The sequence below is a fragment of the Peromyscus maniculatus genome, chromosome 17, assembly GCF_049852395.1.
Source record: "Peromyscus maniculatus bairdii isolate BWxNUB_F1_BW_parent chromosome 17, HU_Pman_BW_mat_3.1, whole genome shotgun sequence".
NCBI lineage: Eukaryota > Metazoa > Chordata > Mammalia > Rodentia > Cricetidae > Peromyscus > Peromyscus maniculatus.
In genome coordinates this window covers 3,001,611-3,024,897 of record NC_134868.1, presented here as the reverse complement: position 1 = coordinate 3,024,897, position 23,287 = coordinate 3,001,611, and the positions used below count along the sequence as shown (strand labels likewise).

Below are 23,287 nucleotides of genomic sequence, written 5' to 3'. Positions count from 1 at the left end.
ATTTTAGCTCTGAGCTCTGATCTCTCGGCTTTCTCTTTTACATTGGTTCTGTGTTTCTTATTTTAATAAGACAGTTGGTTACATCTACACTCTTCTGAGAAAAGGATGGAGTGGGTCTTCTCCATCTAAAATTGGGTGCTGGACCTGATACAAAGGGACTTTGCATATAATTCTGGTATCAGAGAAGGAAAGCCAAATGTTGGCTGCCTCTGACACCTTCTGATAACTGAGAATGGTCCCAAATCATGTATGCTCTCAGAAAAGATAAATGTCAAATATGATAACTGCTAGTTAAAGTCTAGGTTCACATGCTGACTTCGAAATGTTTTTGAATAAGTAAGGAGAGCCGATTTGATATTAATAAGTATCAGTAACACAAAAGGTTCCTGTTGCAAACCATAGAGTTAGTACTTGGGAAATGATAGTTAAGTGTAAAACTCATGTCTATATGAACGAAAATGAACAAGTTTTCAGTCTAAAATTGTATTGCATAATACCATGGGGACTGTAAGACACACCAAGCACTAAGTATAGATTACCTAACTCAGAGCACACCAAACAGGAATTAGACTCTTATATTTGAATTTTCCTAATGTTAGTGTACTGTTAAATCTCTTAAATCTTACTTGCAGAAAGGCTTTGGATCAGTATTGTGGTGCACTTCTAAAGATAAAGAAAAATGGGTTTATAATAGCTCTACAAAAATATATAAAGGGGAATAGACTCAATGTCAATATCAATTCCATTAAGACCAATGTGGAGACTATTCTAGAGTAAACATTCAGTTGTAGGCAATTAATTCATAGAGAGCTCTTACTTCCATTCTCTGCATATTTCAAGTCAAAGAGAAAGCCATCTATCAAGCATTAATGCCTAAAAATAAACTCTCATGCACATCTTGATGATCCTAAATAAACAATCTCAAACAGAACAGCATCCTTACCAGACTCAGGACCTCAAACTGACTGAGTCACAAAGTAGCTTCTTGTTGTTTGACTCTGGGCTAAAGTACTAGAAATAAGTCTTGATTTGGTGTGGTGGTGCACACCCTTAACACAAGCACTGGGGCAGGGCGGGCAGCAGAGCCAGAGAGATTTCTGTGAGTTCTAGGACAGCCAGAGCTTCATAACAAAAAGATTTGTCACATAACATAAAAATCCAAAAAGAAAAATTTCTTAGACTGTATAATCCTATTTCTTTTCCTTCAAAAACACAAAGAAGTTTCTTCAGCTTTTTAGCTGATATTGTTCAGTTTAGGGTAAAAAGCCCTAGCACGGGAAGCTGGATGTCCAGCAACTGTCCTTTGCAGCATGTTGAAACACAGCAGACAGAAACAAACCAGGGACAAAGACCTTTACAAAAAGCTGAAGAGGGAACAATGTGCTTACTCTCCTCATCCTTTTGGGGAAAGAGGCCCCTTAGTTACAGCTCTGTTCACAAACTTATGTGCAGCTTAAAACACGGTCATTACAGTGTCCAGCATCTCCCATAAAAACGGTTGTTGGAATGAATCCTCCAGGTAGTTATGCATGGTGAGCTGTATCTCACAGTGAGAGAGCAACAGAGGAACATCGTGGGGTGGAGCACCACGTTCCATGGGTCACCTGCTGACGTGGAATCAATTCACATGTTCGTGTACACAAAATAGGAACTCACTCAAGTTTTCACTGTACACTGACAGATTGCCTTTCATAAATGAAAATTACTCCTCTTTTGTCTTGTTTCAAGAGAAACTTGCTGTGCCTTCTTAGCATTCCCCATGATCCAGGAAGGGCATCTGACCCACTGTCAAATAGGCTGGGACTGTGGCTCAGTGGTAAAGCCTAAGCCTATCATGTGGGAGCCCTCAGTCAGCCCTCATCACTATAAGTGCAGAGAACAACAAAATTCACAGTAACATGATACTAGGAATTTACCTGCATTACCGTAATGCTGACTCTTTTCATCTGACCTCTGAGGGGAAGAAGGCCACTTGGATTCACCCCCTTGTCTGGCTGCCAGTGGCAAGTTGGGTATAAAAGACGCCGTGATGACAGTTGTTGAAATACAGACTCTGCAGTGTTCCTTCCACTGTCAGAGTCTCCCTAGACTCAGTGCAGATGCAGCCAAGTCTTTGACAAACAGAATGATGTCATTGGCTCAACTCTCCCTCCATATCCAAAGTTTCTCTGGAAATTGTGCTTTTCAGTGTGTAAGCCATGTTTTTATCATACCCTTATGCACTTAACAAAACTCAAGGGAAACGTTATAAGGGTAGAGTTAATATGAAGGGTGCATGCCTAGAATGTTCACAAGGCCATATGTTCAACCCCAAAACTTTGAAAACCCAAAACCAAAGAAAGAAACAAAGGACAGAAGAACATATAGGAATTGACAGTTTTCTTAAAGTCTATTACATTTTCTATGACTCAACATTGTCAGTCTACTATGGGACAGAACTAAAGATAAACTTAATTAAGTGTGTGGAATCTTTCTCAAGTGAGAAATTGCAAGGTAATTAAAACACCAAGATGACTGTAATTACCTCATTAGGTAAGAAATTAATTAAAGTGATTGATTATTAAGTTTGTGACATAATTACATTTTAGTAACATTCAAGTTTGTAATCATATGCAGTACAAAGGATGAAGCATGTTATAAAAACTGAAAGAAAAAAATCAGTTTTTCTAACAGTCCAATTTGCTAGTGTGCTTATGGAGGTCCCCTGGCAGGTTAAGAAGTTTTCTCCTTTATACAAAGACAGTACATGTATCAGTGTCAAAATCAAATGAGCAACATTTTTGACAGTATATTTTCATGGTTGAAAATGCTTAGAAATGTTTAATTGATTCTGATATTTCCAGAATATTAGGAAACAAATTTTTAAACAAAACTGCATTTATCTTTGATTTCCTTAACTCCTTTGGGGGTGTTAAAATGTTTACTCTTATTTGTTTTATTTAGGGTAGTTAGAACAGATAGAGTAGTTAAAATCTTACCTCTGTTGAACCTCACATGCTTTTTGTTTCTCTGCTCTGGCTCTTTGGCAGATGTTCCTTTGCTGTGACATATGTTAAAAGTGATCATTATTGTACTGTTAGTGTGAAAGACACTTAGCAAATGCTCTAAATGCTTTGCTTTTGAGTCCCTATCTGATATAGGATCTCACTATGTAGCCCAACTGACCTGAAACCTAGTATGTGGACCATGTAAGCCTCGAACTCACAGAGATATGCCTGAGTTCTGCCTCCTGAGTTCTGAGTTTAAAGCCTTTGGCAAATCTCTGGCATTTAACTCAGATTTCTCTCTGTTTGAACAAAGAATTATCCATCATAGGCCTTAAGAAGAAATTTTAAATTCTCTAAAATTGAATGAATATTAAAATAGTCCATGCTAGATTTTTGGTATACAATGAAAGACATACTCAGAAAGAAATCAATGGCTATAACTACATATATTAAAAACAGTCAGAACGATCTCAAATAACTTAAATCTGATGTATCTTTGTGCCTCAGAGAAACAAGAATACAACAAAGCCAAATTAGTGCGTGGAACTCAACATGAAAGCAGAAATGAATGACCACACACAGGAGGGTCGGGGTTCTTCCACACACCTTGTGCCGATGGCTGCAGTAACTGCTGCCTTTGTTTATGTGCTCAATGCACTTAATGCTCCTGTTTAATTCCTTTCCCATGCCATAGAGCACCATGGTCCCTTCACTATCAGGAAACTGTTTAGGTATTTCACTGAGTCTCATGCTCTGTCCCAGGAGGTTGGTGGGTAGAACATGAAACTGATCCATACCTCTGAGCACTGAGTGCCAGTGCTCTCAGAAGCCACCACATTTTTGGTGCTTTGAAGCTGCTTTTTGAGAGTCTATTCACAAGCATATGATGAAACTCTCAACTGGCTACTTTTATGCTCAACAAGCGATTCTGTAATGCTGAGTCTTTATAGCACACTGGGGAGCAACGCTGTCCCCTCAGCACCACTTTATCCAAACTACACCTCAGAACTCCAGACTTCAGGGCTTGATGTTGGTAATATTGGGGAAAACCGCTTCATTCTCCTACCTTCCACCGACCTTGGTTTTCAGCACCGTTGTGGAACTCATTGAGGGCTGTTTATCTCTGTGCAGAACACGTCCATAAGGCCATTCTGAAGGGATCTTCAGCAATGCCTGGGAGAGTCTTGAACCCTGCCTTGTTACTCACATGCTTGCCAACAGATAACTTGGCCCAAACATACTAGTGATCTGAATTAATGACCTGAAACTGATATTTTCAATACATGTGCATGGCATGTTATGGGCAGTGCACTTGCATGCATGTGTGATTTCAGGTACATACATGCATGCCAGGGTGCAAAGTATGGCAGAGTACACACTCGGGGGGAAGGTCAGCCCTCACCTTCAACCTTGTTTTTGTTGCTGTGTCTCTTGTTCATGAATGCACACCCCCAAATAATTATTGAGTCAACTTTGGGGGATTCTGTCTCCCTCCCAACTCACTCTAAGCTCCTCAAGATTGCAGATGCACATGAGACCATCAGGCCTCATGTGACTTCTGGGCATCCAAACTCCCAGTCTCACACATGCATGGCAAGCACTTTCTCTACTGAACCACCTCTCTAGCCACGGATTCTTAACAGGATTTCACACTGCATCAGGGTATAATCAGTAATTTCAAAATTGTGTGCTCTACAAATCATTATTCAGCTTGTGAACAAAGAAGGAATAAAGATGGTGAAATTGACTTACACAGAGGAAAACAGTGTGATTTCCAAACTTGATATTCTCCAGATACTCAGTGTATTTTAAAACCCATATACTCTTACCTGATTGAAGGCTTCTGTTTAGTTCCTGCATTCACTACAAAAGAAAAAAGACAAAATGTTATAAACAACTGCAGAAAATACAACTATTAAACGCCAAGGCTAACGTTTTGCTACCACATATACTTTGGCACCAACTCTGGATAGTCTTTCATGTGAATACTGATTTATATACAATAATATGTGGAGAACTCTTAATTTCCATTTCCCTGTATATTTCAAAGGCAAAGAGAGAACTTTACCAGAAGTTAACAATCATGACAAATTGTGCAAACACCTATGACCCTATCAGACAGAGGAACTGGCATCTTCACCAGATCAGTATCCCAGACTGCACCTTGTTGCTGTTGCTGTTTTGTGTCTGGGTTAAGGTTCTAGGAGAATTGTGAGTATACTCATCTCACATAGGAGTGGAAGGAGCTTCTCCAAGGACTGAGTTGAACTTGCTCCATTGAGGATGAAAATTCCAGACACAAGGAAGCTAAGGGAAGCTAAGTCTATGGTGACTGCCCTTTGCAGCATAGCAGAACATAGGAGACACAAACAGACCTTTGGAAAGAATTCCCAGCTGCCAGTGTGGCAAAGCTCCAGAGAGGTCAGTGTGCATAGTCTCCTTGTCCCCATTTGAGGAGGAAGCTAAGAAGCCCCTGCATTCTAGCTATAGTCCTCATCCCTGCACAGTGTAAAGGAGCTCAGCATCAGCTCCATCACCTCCCACCATAAGAACTACTGGGAAGGAGCCGGGCGGTGGTGGCACACGCCTTTAATCCCAGCACTTGGGAGGCAGAGGCAGGCGGATCTCTGTGAGTTCGAGGCCAGCCTGGGTTACCAAGTGAGTCCCAGGAAAGGCGCAAAGCTACACAGAGAAACCCTGTCTCGAAAAACCAAAAAAAAAAAAAAAAAAAAAAAAAGAACTACTGGAAAGGTCCCCCCTTAGAAGTTATGCACCGTGAGCTGGATCTCCAGTGAGAGAATCACAGAGGAAGCATGGGCACAAAGCAGCCATTTCAAGGAAGTAGCATCACATGAAACACTTGTATTTTCCACATACAAACCATCAATGAGTTGAGCTTTCACTGGGTGCTAACACTCTGCCCTCCAAAAAGGAATAAAATCAATGTTTGTTGGCTTCATTTGAAGGATGCAAAAGTCCAGTGTAATTTCCTTGACATTGACAATGACTGAGGTAGAGCATTTGTCCCACCAATAAATGGACTGAAAATGCAGGTCAGTGATAGAGCGTACATTCAACATGTGGGAGGCCTTGGTCAATCCTCATCACCACAAGGGAAGTTCAATAATATCGTGTTGAAATAATATAAAAGAAAGTTACCACGTTGCAGTAATACTGGCTGCCACTTTTCCCTTCATCTCTTATGTGAGGAGGGTCATTCCGATTCATCTACACTATCACTTCCTGGTTTGCCTTCCAAAGGCAAGGTAGGTGTGAAAGGTTCTGTGGTTACAGTTGCTGAAAGCACAAAGTCTGTAGCATTCTCTCCACTGCTAGAATCTTATCCAGACTCAATGGGCCAGGACTCTGTAGTCAATGCTGCCTACTTGATAACAGTGTTGTTTTCTCAACTGTCCTGCTACTGTGGCATATTTTCTGGAAAGTATGTCTTGTAACACATAAACCAATTGTCATCATACCCTATGTGCTGGTAACATAGCCAATAGGGAAAGCGCTTGCCTAGAATACTCACAATGACAGTGTTCAATCTTTAGCACTGCCTACAAACTTCAAAATCCATGGACTTTTAAAAGATATTCCCTGACTCTATTACATACTGTGTCAAGACACACTCACATTAAGTGGCAAATACTTAAAGATAACAGTAAGACAATATGTGAATTGTCTAATATGTCTAAATTGAGAAATTACAGAATGGAAAAAAACAGGTAATCTTAATTACATTTAGTCACAAAAAATTAATGAAGGTGATTGGATATTGTATTCTTTGTTTTAAATATAATCATATTTTTGTGATACTTAACTACATAATAATACACAGCAAAAGTACAATGCATTTATTTTAACAACTGAAAAACAATCCATTTTATAACACAGCCAACTTGCTATTAAGTGGATATAGAGGATACTGTGGACTAAGTTAAATATCTTTTTCTTATTTATACAAAAAGCCATTTACCAATGGCTCATGTTAAAAACACAAACATGTTTCAGATGATACGGTTTTAGAATCAAATTTCTTAGAAATAATTTAACTGATTTTGAATTCTACAAATATTAAGAAACAAATTAAGAAAGAATATAACTGCATTTATATTGCATTTCCTTGGTAGTTTTTTTTTTGCTAGAAAAAAACTTGTTACTCTTTTTTAATTAGGGTAGAACCAATAAAGTATTCACTATTAATCTTACCTGTACTGATCTGGACAGGCTTTTTGGGTATCAATTGTAGCTGTCCTGGACATCTTACTTCACTGTGACATATTTTAAAAGTGATAATTTAATGACCATTTAAAAAAAAAAACATTTACCCAATGATTTGAATTTGTTGTTGTTTCAGTTCATAACATAACTTACATTACAAATTTACAAACAGCTACTAATATGTTCTTCAACATTTTGACTACAGTGACTCTTTCCTTACAACTTTTTCTTGTGTTGAAGAAAAGGAAGAACTCAGCCACAAAAAAATACCTCAAGCACAGAGACAGACAGACAGACAGACAGACAGAGACAGGGACAGAGAGACAGAGACAGTGCTAGAGACAAAGAGACAGAGAGAGTCAGAGACAGACAGACAGACAGAAGAGACACTGGTTCTTTCACAGCCTTTGAAGGCTACAGTAACCGGTGGTTCTATGGTCACAAGCTCAATGGAATTAGTATCCTGACTCCACCCCATTCCTTGCCCCTAGAGCACCACAGCACCTTCTTTGCCATGCTTTTTTGGTATTTCAGTGACTGTGGTGTTACCTCGCAAGGGCTTGGTTTGCAGACCGTGGAACAGAGTCCCGCTTCTGCTAACACAGTTCCTTGACAGCCCATTCAGGAGGGAATCCTGCACCACAATATGGCTGTTTCTGTGCTAAACAGGGATTTCTATAAAGACTAAACAAGGTAATAACATGAAGACAAAAATAAAGCCTGTTGGATAATTTTTGTTATTTGCTGTGGAACTATTTAGAATTCCAAGTAGAACTTAACATGCAAGGTGTGTCTTTGAAATGTAGCTACCAGAAAATTATGAATCTTTACATGGGTAATTACCTCTGCCAACTTGGGGATCTTTTAACTTAGAGTAAATCAGCTATTTAATTATATGTAACATGTTTTATTATATAGAGCCCCATTAAAGAAGATAGCAATGTCCTCTATTATGGACCTAGTCAACTATACTGAGAACAGAACTGGCTTGAAATGAAGGTTAAATTCTCTACCTAGACCGCCCCCGCGGCGGGTCGCAGCAGTTCGTGCGGTGGCGGCCGAGGCAGTGTAGCTCTGTGACAGGTTCAGCCTCACACACGAGCCTCCCACCCAGCACTGCTGCCACGATGCCCAAGAGGAAGAAGGTAAGCGGGGCCCAAGCGGCACTCCGCGAGGCTGTGGGCCAAGGTGGACTCGAAGCCGAAGAAGGCCACAGGAAAGGATAAATCATCAGACAAAAAAGTGCAAACAAAAGGGAAGAGGGGAGCAAAGGGCAAACAGGCTGAGGTGGCTGAGCAGCAAACCACAGATGTGCCTGCAGAAAATGGAGAGACTGAGAACCAGAGTCCAGCCTCTGATGTCGAAGAGAAGAAGCCAAGGCCGACTAACCATCCATCGTGTCTGTCCGTGTCCCCGCCTCCCTTCTTGTACAATCCGGAGGAATATTTTTATCACTATTTTGTAAATGCGAGTTTTTTAGTAGCTCTAGAAACATATTTAAAAGGTGGAAGTCCCGCCTCATCCCATTTTTTAAGTGTAAATGATTTTTTAAGAGGTTAAATCACTTGCTGGTTGTTTATTTTTTGGTACAACCAGAAAATAGCAGGATACTGAATCAGGAGAGGCTGTGACTGTCTCGGGGGTCACCATAACATTCCGTAGAGGGGGCTAGTTTTATATCCTACAACACAAAGCATAATAAATGGTAATTTGGAGTTATGGTCATGCATTTGTGTCTGGAATATTTTCAGTTATTTCTGGTCTCGTGTTTCTAATAGAACTGTATCCTAAAAAACCACTCCTCGGTCTTTGCCCTGTCAGAACTGTCTCTGGTAAAGGCAGTCCATTTTCCTAATAATTGTGATAATGTGCTGTGAAAGATTGAAATTTTGAATATGTACTGTATGTGGCATAAAATTGTGAGTCAGTGGAATTAAGGATTATGTGAGGTCTTAGGGAAAACTTGCCAAGCTTAGGATGGAACATCACTGGAATAAGTTCAAAGAGAAACAACACATGGCTCTTTTGGGTATGTGAACACAATGTATGACTCTTAGAGTTTGGGTCTATGTTTTAAGAATTTAAATGTCTGTGTACTCAACCAATAAAGTCTCAGTTGTGAAAGAGTAAAAAAAAAAACTCTGCCTAAGCAATGTCTAGGCTAGCAGATCATAGACACAAATGTGCATTCAACTCTGTGTTTATGTCCAAATAACATGGAAGGAAAAAACTCTATATACAGAGATAACTAGTAGTCGTGTTGTGGTTTGGCTCTCTTCAATTCAGATAATCCACTTGGTATTCAGAGGACTCATTATGGGGGAAAACAGATCACTGATGAAATAATTGATAGATGGAGCTCTTTTGGGAAAAGGATGGAGTGAGTCTTCTCCATCTAAGACAGGATGTAAAGAGACTTTGCATGTAAATCTGGTATCAAAGAAGGAAATCAAAATGTTGGTTGCCTGTGATACTGTTTGATAATTCAGAATGATCCCAAATCATGTATTCTCTCAGAAAAGATAAAGGTCTCAAAGGATAACTACTGGTGAAGGTCTAGGATCAATGCTGACTTTGAAATGTTTTTGAATAAGTAAGGACAGTCGATTTGATATTAATAAGTGTGAGTAACACAAAAGGTTCCTTTTGAAAAACAGAGAGTTAATACTTGGGAAATGATAGTTGAGTGTAAAACTCGTGTCTATATGAAAACCAGAAAATAGCAGGATACTGAATCAGGAGAGGCTGTGACTGTCTCGGGGGTCACCATAACATTCCATCTAAAATTATATTCCATAATACCATGGTGACTGTAAGACACAGAAAGCACTAAGTATAGAGTACCTAACTCAGAGCACACCAAACAGGAATTAGTCTCTTATCTTTGAATTTCCCTAATGTTAATGTACTGTTAAATCTCTTAAATCTTACCTGAAGAAAGCCTTTGGATCAGTACTGTGGTACACTTCTAAAAATAAAGACAAAATTGCTTATTATAACTCTAGAAAAATATATAAAATGAATTAGACTCTTTGTTAATATCAATTTCATTTAGACCAATCTGGAGACTATTATTGAGTATATATTCAGTTATAGGAAATTAATTTACAGAGAACTCTTACTTCCATTCACGGTATATTTAAACTCAAAGAGAGAACCGTCTATCCAGCATTAATGCTTAAAAATAAACTCTCATGCACATCTTGATGATCCTAACTAAACAATCTCAGACAGAGAGAGCAGCATCCTTACCAGACTCAGCACCTCAAATTGACTGAGTCACAAAACAGCTGGGACTGTGGCTCAGTGGCAAAGCCTAAGCCTATCATGTGGGAGCCCTCAGTCAGCCCTCATTACTATAAGTGCGGAGAACAACGAAATTCACAGTAACGTGATACTAGAAATTTACCTGCATTACCGTAATACTGACTCTTTTCATCTGACCTCTGAGGGGAAGAAGGCCACTTGGATTCACCCCCTTGTCTGGCTGCCAGTGCCAAGTTGGGTATAAAAGATGCCATGACGACAGTTGTTGAAATACAGACCCTGCAGTGTTCCTTCCACTGTCAGGGTCTCTCTAGACTCAGTGCAGATGCAGCCAAGTCTTTGACAAACAGAATGATGTCATTGGCTCAACTCTCCCTCCATGTCCAAAGTTTCTCTGGAAATTGTGCTTTTCAGTGTGTAAGCCATGTTTTTATCATACCCTTATGCACTTAACAAAACTCAAGGGAAACGTTATAAGGGTAGAGTTAATATGAAGGGTGCATGCCTAGATTGGTCACAGTGCCCTATCTTCGAACCCCAGAACTTCAAAAACCCAAAACCAAAAAAAGAAACACAGAACAGAAGAACATGTAAGGATTGACAGTTTTCTTAAAGTCTATTACATTTTCTATGACTCAACATTGTCAGTCTACTATGGGACAGGACTAAAGATAAACTTAATTAAGCGTGTGGAATCTGTCTCAAGTGAGAAAATGCAAAGTAATTAAAACACCAAGATGATTGTAATTACCTCATTAGGTAAAAAATTAAAGTGATTGATTAAGTTTTGTTTGTGACATAATTACATTTTAGTAACATTCAAGTTTGTAATCATATGCAGTACAAAGGATGAAGCATTTGTTATAAAAACTGAAAGAAAAATCAGTTTTTCCACTGAAGACAGCTTATGTTAGAGAGGATGTGGAGCAAGGGGAACTCTTCTCCACTGTTGGTGGGAATGCAAACTTGTACAGCCACTCTGGAAATCAGTATGGCAGTTTCTTAGAAAATTGGGAATAAGTCTTCTTTAAGACCCAGCTATACCACTCGGGCGCATATCCAAGGAATGCTCAATCTTACCACAAGGACACATGCTCAACTGTGTTCATAGCAGCATTATTCATAATAGCAAGAACATGGAAACACCCTAGTTGCCCCTCAACTGAAGAATAGATAAAGAAAATGCGGCACATATACACAATGGAGTACTACTCAGCAGTAAAAAAACAATGATATCATGAAATTCGTAGGCAAATGGATAGAACTAGAAAATATCATCCTGAGTGAGGTAACCCAGATTCAGAAGGACAAACATAGTATGTACTCACTCATAAGTGGATAATAGATGCAGCCCACAGCTTTGTAGAGACTGGCTGACAGGGAGGGACCCTGAGAGGGATGCATGGGTAGCCCAGTGAAGCAGAAGTGGATGGGATCTGCATGAGTGGGCTGGGGGTGGGAGGGCGGTGAATGGCAAGAAATGGGGGGCTGAGAATGTAAGGAAATGGGAGGGTCAAGCTGGAGTGGGGATGGAGTGGGAGAACAGGGAAGAAGATACTGTGATAGATGAAGACATCATGGGAGTGGGAAGAGGCAGGGTGCCAGGGAGGATCTCAGGAATCCACAGGGATGACCTCACCCTTGACTGCTGGCCATGATTGAGGGGATGCCTGGACTGATCTACTCTGGTGACCAGTCTAGTGAATACCCCAACGGTCATCATAGAGCCTTTACCCAGTGACTGACAGAGGTGGATGCAGGGATCCATGGCAGGGCTCCAGGCTGAGCTCCAGGAATCCAATTGAATGGAGAGAGGATGGATTCTGCATGCAGGGGAGGTCAAGACCATGATGGGAAGATGTGCAGAGATGACCAGCCACACTGGTGGAGACCCATGAACTGTGGACTAATGGCTGTGGAGCCCCCATGGGACTGAACTAGGCCCACTGGATATGGGAGACAGCTGTTTAGCTGGATCTGTTTGGGAGACACCTGGGCAGGAGGATTGGGATCCATCCCTGGTGTGTGGGCAGGCTTTTGTGAGCCGGTGCCTGTGATGTGGCACCATGCACAACCTTGGTGTGGTGGGGAGGGGCTTGGACCTGCCTCAGCTCGGTGTACTGGGCTCTGCTGACTCCCCATGGGAGACCTTGATTTGGGGGATGTGGGGATGTGGGGTGGCTTGGGAGGGAGGGCTGTGGGTGGGAGGAGGGAGGAGATGGGATCTGTGGGTAGTATGTATGGTAAGTAGAAAATTTCTTAATTAAAAAATATTTTTAAAAAAAGATTAAAAAAAGAAAATGAGAGAATGAGGAGAAACTGACTTTTAAGAAAATATGCTAGTGTTTCATGGTTGTCATAGGGTAAAAGTGCCCTACATGTTGACAGAAATCAGCATAGGAAGAAAAGCCTGTCTCACACCTACATCTACTCTCTTCAAATAGATGTGGGAAGGGTTTCATTTGTTCTACAAGTAGATAGTAGATAAACTGGGACCATCTAGTTTTATTTCTAGAACAATTGTAGGTCATATGAAAACAACTGTTGAACATTTTTGTTGGATTATCCAAGCCAAAGCCAAAGAATGTGGTGTTATATTGTGTACCCCAATATATTGTGTACCCTAATAAACTTATCTGGGGATCAAAGGACAAGTCAGCCACTATATTATACATAGAGGCCAGACAGTGCTGTGGGATGTTCTGTATGCTGTGAATGTGTTGCTCTGATTGGTTAATAAATAAAATGCTGATTGGCCAGTGGCCAGGCAGGAAGTATAGGCAGGATAAGCAGGGAAGGAGAATTCTGGGAAGAGGAAAGCTGAGTCAGGAGATGCCAGTCCACTGTCCAGGGAACAGCATGTAATGGCACACAGGTAAAGCCATGGAACACATGGCAACATACAGACTAACAAAACTGGTCTGAATTTAAATGTAAGAGCTGGTCAGTAGTTAGCCTGAGCTAATGGCCAAGCAGTTTTAATTTAAAAAAGAAAAAAAGAAAAATCAGTTTTTCTAACAATCAAATTTATTTCAGTGTGCTTATACAGGTTCCCTGTCGGGTTAAGAAGTTTTCTCCTTTATACAAAGACAGTACATGTGTAGTGTCAAAATCAAATAAGCAACATTTTAACAGTATATTTTCATAGTTGAAAGTGCTTAGAAATAGTTTAATTGATTCTGATTTTTCCAGACTATTAGGAAACAAATTTTAAAACAAAACAACTGCATTTATATTTGATTTCCTTAACTCCTTTGGGGGTGTTAAAATTTTTACTCTTTTTTTGTCAAGTGTGTTCTCTTTCTTTTTTTATAATTTTTTATTTTATAATTTAATTTAATTTTACATATCAGCCACGGATTCCCTTGTCCTCCCCCCTCCCACCTCCTGCCTGCCTTCCCCCCAGTCCACTTCCCATTCCCATCTCCTCCAGGACAAAGACTCCCCTGGGGATTGAGTTCAACCTGGTAGATTCAGTTCAGGCAGGTCTATTCCCCTCCTTCCAGGCTGAGCCAAGCGACCCTACATAAGGCCCAGGTTCCAAACAGCCAACCTATGCACTGAGGACAGGTCCCAGTCCCACTGCCTGGATGCCTCCCAAACAGTTCAAGCCAATCAACTGTCTCACCTATTCAGAGGGCCTGATCCAGTTGGGGGTCCCTCAGCCTTTGGTTCATAGTTCATGTGTTTCCATTCATTTGGCTATTTGTCCCTGTGCTTTATCCAACCTTGGTCTCAACAGTTCTTGCTCATACAAACCCTCCTCTTTCTCACTGATTAGACTCCCAGAGCTCCACCCTGGGCCTAGCCATGGATCTCTGCATCCGGTTCCCTCAGTCATTGGATGAGATTTCTAGCATGACAATTAGGGTGTTTGGCCATCCTATCACCAGAGTAGGTCAGTTTGAGATTTCTCTCAACTATTGCCAGTAGTCTATTGTGGAGGTATCTTTGTGGATTTCTGGGGACCTCTCTAGCACTTTGCTTCTTCCTATTCTCATGGATCTTCAATTTATCATGGTCTCTTATTTCTTGTTCTCCCTCTCTGTTCTTGATCCAGCTGGGATGTCCCACTCCCCTAAGCTCTCTTTTCCTTGAATCTTGCCCTTCATTACCCCCACTCATGTCCAGGTTGTTCATGTAGATCTCATCCATTTCTCTGTCATTGGGCAATCCCTGTGTGTTTCTTAGGGTCCTGTTTTCTAGGTAGCCTCCCTGGAGTTGTGAGTAGCAGTCTAATCATTTTTGTTTTACATCTAGTATCCTCCTATGAGTGAGTACATACCATATTTCATATACACAATGGAATACTACTCAGCAGAGAAAAACAATGGCATCATGAGATTTGCAGGCAAATGGATGGATCTAGAAAAAATCATCCTGAGTAAGGTAACCCAGACTCAGAAAATTTTTACTCTTATTTGTTTTATTTAGGGTAGTTAGGAACAGATAGAGTAGTTAAAATCTTACCTCTGATGAATCTCACATGCTTTTTGTTTCTCTGCTCTGGCTCTTTGGCAGATGTTCCTGTGCTGTGACATATGTTAAAAGTGATCATTATTGTACTGTTAGTGTGAAAGACACTTAGCAAGTGCTCTAAATGCTTTACTTTTGAGTCCCTGTCCAGTACAGGATCTCACTATGTAGTCAGCTGACCTGAAACCTAGTAGGTGGACCACATAAGCCTTGAACTCACAGAGATATGTGTTCCTGGGCATTAATGTTGCAGTTATTTTCTATTAACAGCATTACCATATCTGGACAGTTATAAATACATGCATAGTGCAGGGAAGTCCTACAAATTGAAAGATTATTTTAGGAAATCATGGGATACTGTGTCAAAGTACATTCAATTGTGAATAATAGGGAATATGTAATTTGTTTCCTTCTGAAATAAGAGCAGCAACTGGAATTTCCTTATTTATTTCTCTACTCAAGTGTTCACTTGCAATACTGGAGCTATAGTGCATGGCTCTCCCATTCAAGCAAATGCTGTATCAGGAGCTACATTCCTGCTCAGAGCAGCCTGTCCAAACAATAGAGAATGCCCAGTAGGTTTAACTCAGCTTGGATTTGATTCCTACTCTAATCTGTTTCTTACTGGTTACTTCTCAGTCTTTCTTTGAGCTCCTTAACTAAATTTGCTCATCCCTGTGAGGAGGATTAAACAGTATCTATGTTACACAGTGCTGTGGTGATGCTTCCGTCTATACAAAGCATGTGCCAGTGTTTCCAGCCCCTGACAGCTCAGTGTTTGTTGAATAACAATGATTGCTTTTCTTACTACTGTCAAACACAGCATTTCAATGCAGAGCAATAGCAGAATTTTACCTACTGCAAACATGCAAAATTATATTCAAATAAGCTTACAGTTTTTTTAAATTATATTGCCTAGGCTAGCCTTGAATTTTGTAATCCCAACTTATCTTCCCTGTAGATAGGGTTGCAGGCTAGCGTCAGTGTGCCTACCTTATGTTTTATTCACATTTTAGCAGCTTTGACATTGGGATGCCACTTATGACTTGTGATATTTAATGCCAGAGGCCTGCTTCTGTGGGGGTTCAGGTCCCAAAGAGGATGTGTTGAGTCAATGGGGCTGGAGGTGGTGGTGAGACAGACAAGATCTGAGGGAGAGCTGGGATGGTTGCCAGTGCACTTATTGAAAAAAGAATACACTTTAGCTTGAATAAAGACTCCCTGCTTTTGTATATGGATTCGGATTCCTTGGTGGTCTCTAGGGAATTCCACAACTTGAGAATAACAACAGCTTGATATTAACTTGTATGGGAGTAGGCAGAGTTATGACACTGTATGGTTCCACAGTGGTAGGGATTTTTTTCAAAGAATTAATCTGTTTGAAGAAGTTACCTTTGCACATATTTTCATCCTCACCAAAGCCCACACAGAATTTTCCCAAGGGAAAGGCATAATACAGAGAATCATTAAAAATAAAAGTAAAGGGTGCTGGAGAATAGTGATCCACAAAGTTGAAATGCTAGAACTTTATCAAGCAGGAATTATTGCCATGCGGTCTATGCCAATTTTACAACTATATTTGGCAATATTTTTAACTTTGTTACTATACAAAATAAAAGGCTACCAAGCAGTCAACTGCACCTTACATTAAAAGAAATGTGACACAATCCACAGGTTCATGCCAATTCTAAACGTCACTTGTATTTACATAAATTTTAACTCTTAAGACTACTATGGGTAAACAGGTTTAGAATAGCAATGACGAAAAACAAAAACCAAAACATTCAGTCATCAGTATTTGAATTGCTTTTCATTTCTCAATGCCCAGAAATAACATTTCCATATTTGCTGCCAACCACAACATAGTCTACTCCCTTGGTTATAGACACAGTATCCATGAAAATTCATACTCACTCCAACTGGTAGCAAAGCAGACTGTCTTGTGTTGCCATCAATGTGTCCATGGACTCATATCAAAATTGGACAAATCTCTTTTTATAAATAGATAACCCATAGCATCATAGTTCTCTTGCTTTGGTTTTCAAGAAGCTTTAAGCCAAAAGAAACTAGGGATTCAAATAAGCATAGCTCACTTTATTCAATATTTGAATTTATAGAATATAAGAAAACCCAATATTTCTAATGTTTAATATCACATTTAAAAGGTCATCATACATTAAATGAAATATGATACTGTGGGATAATGCCCTTGTACACTGGCTTAATAAAATGCTGATTGGCCAGTAGCCAGGCAGGAAGTATAGGTGGAGTGAGCAGACAAGGAGAATCCTTGAGAAGAGGAAGGGCTGAGTCAAGAGTCACCAGCCAGACACAGAGGAAGCAAGATGACAAGGCAGAACTGAGAAAAGGTACCAAGCCACATGGCTAAATATAGATAAGAATTATGTGTTAATTTAAGTGTAAGAGCTAGTCAGTAATAAGCCTGAGCTAATGGTCAAGCAGTTATAATGAATATAAGATCTGAGTGATTATTTTATAAGCTGGCCACAGGACTGCAGGGGCCTGGTGGGACCAGAGAAAACTTCAAACTACAATGTGACATAGTTATAAGTTGTACAATAAATTTATAGCATGTGATATAACTTTACTAAAGGATAATTGCGTGCTTGATAACTTTTTACACTCTCCTACCTACAGAACTGTTTTTTGTTTCTGTTCTTTTTGCTTCATAGAAAGAAGAAGAGAAGTTTCTATTAAAATTGAGGTCAGGTAGTCCCCAGCAGGTGAGAGACACTGCACCATCGCCACCCACTGGGCTCTACTCCCCTAAGACCCACTCCATCACCCAGTCCCACCTACCACAACATTCTCCCCATGGCTAGTCCTCCCCCACAACATCAGCAGACCCTATAGAAACAAGTGCCACCCTCACCAGTTAGAAGAACAGGTGAGTGACTGGTCTCCCAACTGAACTGTTCCAACCTCAAGGTCCTAAGCCCCAGGGCACATCTAGCACCTCTCCCCTCCAATCTCAGCCACAGCAAGGCAGCTGGGCCATGTCCCATCTCTGGTGGAACTCCACTGCCCTGGTGCAGTCCTCAGCAGCAGGCCAGCAGGTGAGAGACCTGCGGGCAGGCTACACCACCACCAAAAACAACCACTGGGCTCTGTTCCCCCAAGACCCATTCTGCCACCCAAACCTGCCTACTCCATCATTCTCCCCAACATTAGCAGACCCTATAGACACAAGGACCACATACACCAGTTGGAAGTACAGGTGACTGACTTGTCTCCCCAATCTCTAGGTCTTAAACCTCAAGGCACATCCCATGTCCTTCCCCATCCCATCTCAGCCACAGCAAGGCAGCTAGGCCCTCCCACAACTCTGGCGGAACTCCACTGCTCTGGAGTAGTCCCCAGTAGCAGGCCAGCAGGTGAGAGACCTGCCACCACCAACACACACTAGATTCTGTTTCCCCAAGAACCACTCTGCTGCCCAAACCCACCTAACCCATCATGCTCCCTGTGTCCAGCCCTCCCCTGCAACATCAGTAGACCCTATAGACACAAGCACCACCCACATTAGGCAAAAGAACAGGTAAAGACACAACCCACACCAGCTGGAAGAACAGACTCCATAGGCACAGGCACAGCCCACACCAGGGGGAATAACAGACCCCATAGTCACAAGTAAAACCCACACCAGCCAGAAGAACTGGAAGACACACTGGATTTAGGCAACCAAACCCTCACAATCTCAGCTACGAACACTACTGGGCCTGAGGACCAGCCAACCACCAGAACCCTTGGCCATTTAGGCCAAAAGACAATAAAGGAAACAGATAACAAAGGAACAAAACACCCATCCAACAAAGACAAAACAAGAATCAACACCTGTACCTGAACTTATCCCAAACCCAGATGGGTAAATGACAGTGTAAGAATACATTCAACAACATAAAGAGCTCTATGGCATCAACAGAACCCAGTGGTCCTACCACAGCAAGACCTGAACATACCAACACAGATGAAGTAGAAGAAAACAATTGTAAAAATAAATTTATGAAGATAGAGGCCCTTAAAGAAGAAATGAAAAAAAACCTTAAAGAAATCAATGAAAAGACAAACAAAAAATTGGAAGAAATCAATAAATTCCTTAAAGCCAAGAAAAAATCAAACAGGTGAAGGAAACAGTTCAAGACTTGAAAATTGAAGTAGAGGCACTAAAGAAAACACAAACCTAGGGAATTCTGGAAATGGAAACTCTAGATAAATGAACAGGAACTACAGGTGAAAACATCACTAACAGAATACAAGAGATGGCAGAGATGACCACGGGCATTGAAGATATGATAGAGTAAATAGATTTATTGATCAAAGAAAATGTCCAAATCCAAAAAATTCTTAACACAAACATCCAGAAAATCTGGAACACCATGGAAAGAACAAACCTGAGAATAATAAGGATATAAGAAAGAGAAGAATTTCAGCTCAAAGGCACAGAAAATATATTCAACAAAATCATAGAAGAAAACTTTCCCAACCTAAAGAAGGACATGCCTATGGAGATACAAGAAGCTTACAGAACAACAAATAGATTAGACAAAAAAAAAAGTCCTCTTGCCAAATAATAATCAAAATACTAAACATACCAAATAAAGAAAAAATATTAAGAGCTGCAAAGGAAAAAGACCAATTAACATATAAAGGCTGACTTATCAGAATGACACCCAAATCCTCAATGGAGACTCTGAAAGATAGAAGGTCCTGGGCAGATGTTTTGCAAACACTAAAAGACCATGGATGCAGCCCGGACTACTATACCCAGCAAAACATTCAACCACCATAGATGGAGAAAACAAGATATTCCATGTCAAAACCAGGTTTAAACAGTACCTATCCACAAATCCAGCCCTACAAAAAGTACGAGAAGGAAAACTCCAACCCAAGGAAGTTAGCTGTACCCATGTAAACATGGTATCTTGGCAGTAGATAATCTCACACCAGCAAATCCCAAAGAAGGGAAACACACAAATAGTATCACCATCACCACCAAAAACAAAAAATAACAGGAACTAACAATCACTGCTCATTAATATGCCTTAATATCAATGGATTCAATTCACAAATAAGAAGACATGGGTTAAATGAATGGATGTGAAAAGAGGATCCATCCAGAGTGGTTGTACAAGCTTGCATTCCCACTAGCAGTGGTGGAGAGTTCCCCGAGTTCCACATCCTCTCCAGCATAAAGTGTCCTCAGTGTTTTTGATCTTAGCCATTCTGACAGGTGTAAGGTGGTATCTCAGAGTTGTTTTGATTTGCATTTCCCTGATGATTAGGGATGTTGAGCAATTCCTTAAATGTCTTTCAGTCGTTTGAGTTTCCTCTGTTGAGAATACTCTGTTTATCTCTATAGCCCATTTCTTAATTGTACTGTTGGTCTTTTTGATGTCTAATTTCTTGAGTTCCTTATATATTCTGGATATCAGTCCTCTGTCAGATGTGGGGTTGGTGAAGATCGTTTCCCAATCTGTAGGCTGTCACTTTGCCTTGTTGACCATATCCTTTGCTCTACAAAAGCTTCTCAGTTTCAAGAGGTCCCATTGATTAATTGTTTCTCTCAGTGCCTGTGCTACTGGTGTTATATTGAGGAAGTGATCTCCTATGCCAATGTGTTCAAGACTACTTCCTACTTTCTCTTCTAGCAGGTTCAGAGTAGCTGGATTTATGTTGAGGTCCTTGATCCACTTAGACTTAAGTTTTGTGCACGGTGACAGATATGGATCTATTTGCAGCCTTCTACACGTTGATATCCAGTTATGCCAGCACCATTTGTTGAAGATACTTTCTTTTTTCCATTGTACATTTTTGGCTTCTTTGTCAAAAATTATATGTCCATAGGTGTGTGGGTTAATGTCTGGGTCTTCAATTCGATTCCAATGGTCCACATGTCAATTTTTATGCTAATACCAAGCTGTTTTTATTACTGTAGCTCTATAGTAGAGCTTGAAGTCAGGGATTGTGATACCTCCAGAGGTTGTTTTATTGTACAGGATTCTTTTGGCTATCCTGGGTTTTTTGTTTTTCCATATGAAGTTGAGTATTATTCTTTCCAGGCCTGTGAAGAATTGTGTTGGTATTTTGATGGGGATTGCATTGAATCTGTAAATTGCTTTTGGTAAAATTGCTATTTTTACTATGTTGGTCCTGCCTATCCATGAGCATGGGAGATCTTTCCATTTTCTGACATCTTCCATCCTTCTTCTGCACACCAGAAACACACCTCAACTTCAAAGACAAACATTGTCTCATGGTAAAGGGCTGGGAAAATATTTTTTAAATCGAATAGACCTAAGCAGCGAGACAGTGTAGCTAACCTAATGTCTAACAAAATAGACTTCAAATTAAAATCAATCAAAAGAGATGGAGAAAGACATCTCATATTTATCAAAGAAAAAATCCATCAGGATGCATTCTCAATTCTGAATAATTATGTCCCAAATACAAGGGCAACAACATTTGTAAAAAGAAATATTACTAGAGCTTAAATCACACACCAAAGTCCACACATTAACAGTGGGAAACTTCAACATCCCAATCTCACTAATGAACAGATCTTCCAAAAACTTAACAGAGAAATAAGTGAACAGATGTTATGACTCAAATGGACTGAACAGGCATCTATAGAACATTTCACCAAAAAACAAAAGAATATACCTTCTTCTCAGCACCTCATGGAAACTTTTCTAAAACTGACCACATACTCAGTCACAAAGCAAATATCAACAGATACAAAAACTTGGAATAACTCTTCTCATATCTTATCAGATCACCATGGGTTAAAGTTAGAATTCAACAACACAAACTAGAGAAAGCCTAAAAACTGATGGAAACTGAACAATTCTCAACTGATTATCACTGGGTCAAGGAAAAACTAAAGAGAGAAATTAAAAACTTCCTAGAATTCAATGAAAATGAATGCACAACATACCCAAACTTGTGGGACACTATGAAAGCAGTGCTAATGGGGGGTAGGGGGAATGCGGGGGGCAGGACGGGGGAGAACAAGGGAATCTGTGTAACTAGAGTTTTCCTGCCTGACCCACAGTCAGGACAAATCTCTCTCACCCGCCAGTCCCACAGCCGCTCAGACCCAACCAAGTAAACAGAGACTTTTACTGCTTACAAACTGTATGGCCGTGGCAGGCTTCTTGCTAACTGTTCTTATAGTTTAAATTAATCCATTTCTATAAATCTATACCTTGTCACATGACTCATGGCTTATTGGCATCTTCACATGCTGCTTGTCATGGCAGTGGCTAGCAGTGACTCCTTCTGCCTTCCTGTTCTTTCTTTTCTCCTCTCTGTAAGTCCCGCCTATACTTCCTGCCTAGCCACTGGCCAATCAGTATTTTATTAATTGACCAATCAGAGCAACACATTTGCCATACAGAACATCCCACAGCAAATTTGTGGCTGATATGTAAAATTAAATTAAATTATAAAATAAAAAAAGGAAAAAAGCAGTGCTAAGAGGAAAGTTCATAGCATTAAGTGTCTACATAAAAAAAAATTGTGGGGGCTGGAGAGATGGCTCAGCAGTTAAGAACACTGGTTACTCTTCCAGAGGTCCTGAGTTCAATTCCCAGCAACCACATGATGGCTCACAACCAACTGTAATGAGGTCTAGTGCCCTCTTCTGTCCTGCAGTCATACATGCAAGCAGAACACTATATACATAATAAATAAATAAAATCTAAAAAAAAATTGTGGAAATCTCACACTAGCGACTTAACACACCTGAAAATGCTAGAACAAAAAGAAGCAAACCCACCCAGGAGGAATAGACACCAGGAAATAATCAAACTCTGGGATGAAATCAATAAAATAAAAACAAAGAGAACATTACAAAGAATCAATGAAACAGAGTTGTTTCTTCGAGAAAATCAACAAGATACACGACCCTTATTCAAACTAAACAAAGGGGAGAAAGAGAATATCCAAATTAACAAAATTAGAAATGAAAAGAGGGACATGACAATAAACACTGAGGAAATTCAGAGAATCATCAGGTCACACTTTGAAAATTTGTACTCCAAAATATTGGAAAATTAAAAGAAAGGGACCATTTTCTGGAGAGGTATCACATACCAAAATAAATCAAGATCAGATAAACCATTTAAATAGACCCATAACACCTAAGGAAATAGAAGCAATCATTAAAAGTCTCCTAACCAAAAAAAAAAATTGCAGGGCCAGATGGTTTCAGAGCAGAATTCTTCTAGAATGTCACAGAAGAGTTAATGCTAAACTCTTTTCATGAGGCTGCAGTTACCCTGATACCAAACCTCATTAACATAACAAAAAAA

The 23,287-nt window shown here is 40.1% G+C and overlaps 1 protein-coding gene across 10 annotated transcripts in view; it reads right to left on the bottom strand.

Moving 5' to 3' along the window:
• Window positions 1-23,287, bottom strand: part of LOC102902981 (uncharacterized) — a 119,191-nt gene that overhangs the window by 83,193 nt on the left and 12,711 nt on the right. For 6 of the 10 annotated variants that reach the window (XM_076553171.1, XM_076553169.1, XM_042262921.2 and 3 more), the window contains exons 2-7: window positions 14,949-15,010; window positions 10,143-10,179; window positions 7,200-7,261; window positions 4,817-4,850; window positions 2,979-3,040; window positions 627-663 (exon numbers count right to left, since the gene is read on the bottom strand). In XM_076553171.1, the coding sequence (XP_076409286.1) occupies window positions 627-663; window positions 2,979-3,040; window positions 4,817-4,850; window positions 7,200-7,261; window positions 10,143-10,179; window positions 14,949-15,010 (294 nt within the window). Of the gene's footprint in view, window positions 1-626; window positions 664-2,978; window positions 3,041-4,053; window positions 4,851-7,199; window positions 7,262-10,142; window positions 10,180-14,948; window positions 15,011-23,287 lie in introns of those variants that run through there. The other 4 variants (XM_076553173.1, XM_076553172.1, XM_076553170.1 and 1 more) reach the window with 4 other exon arrangements.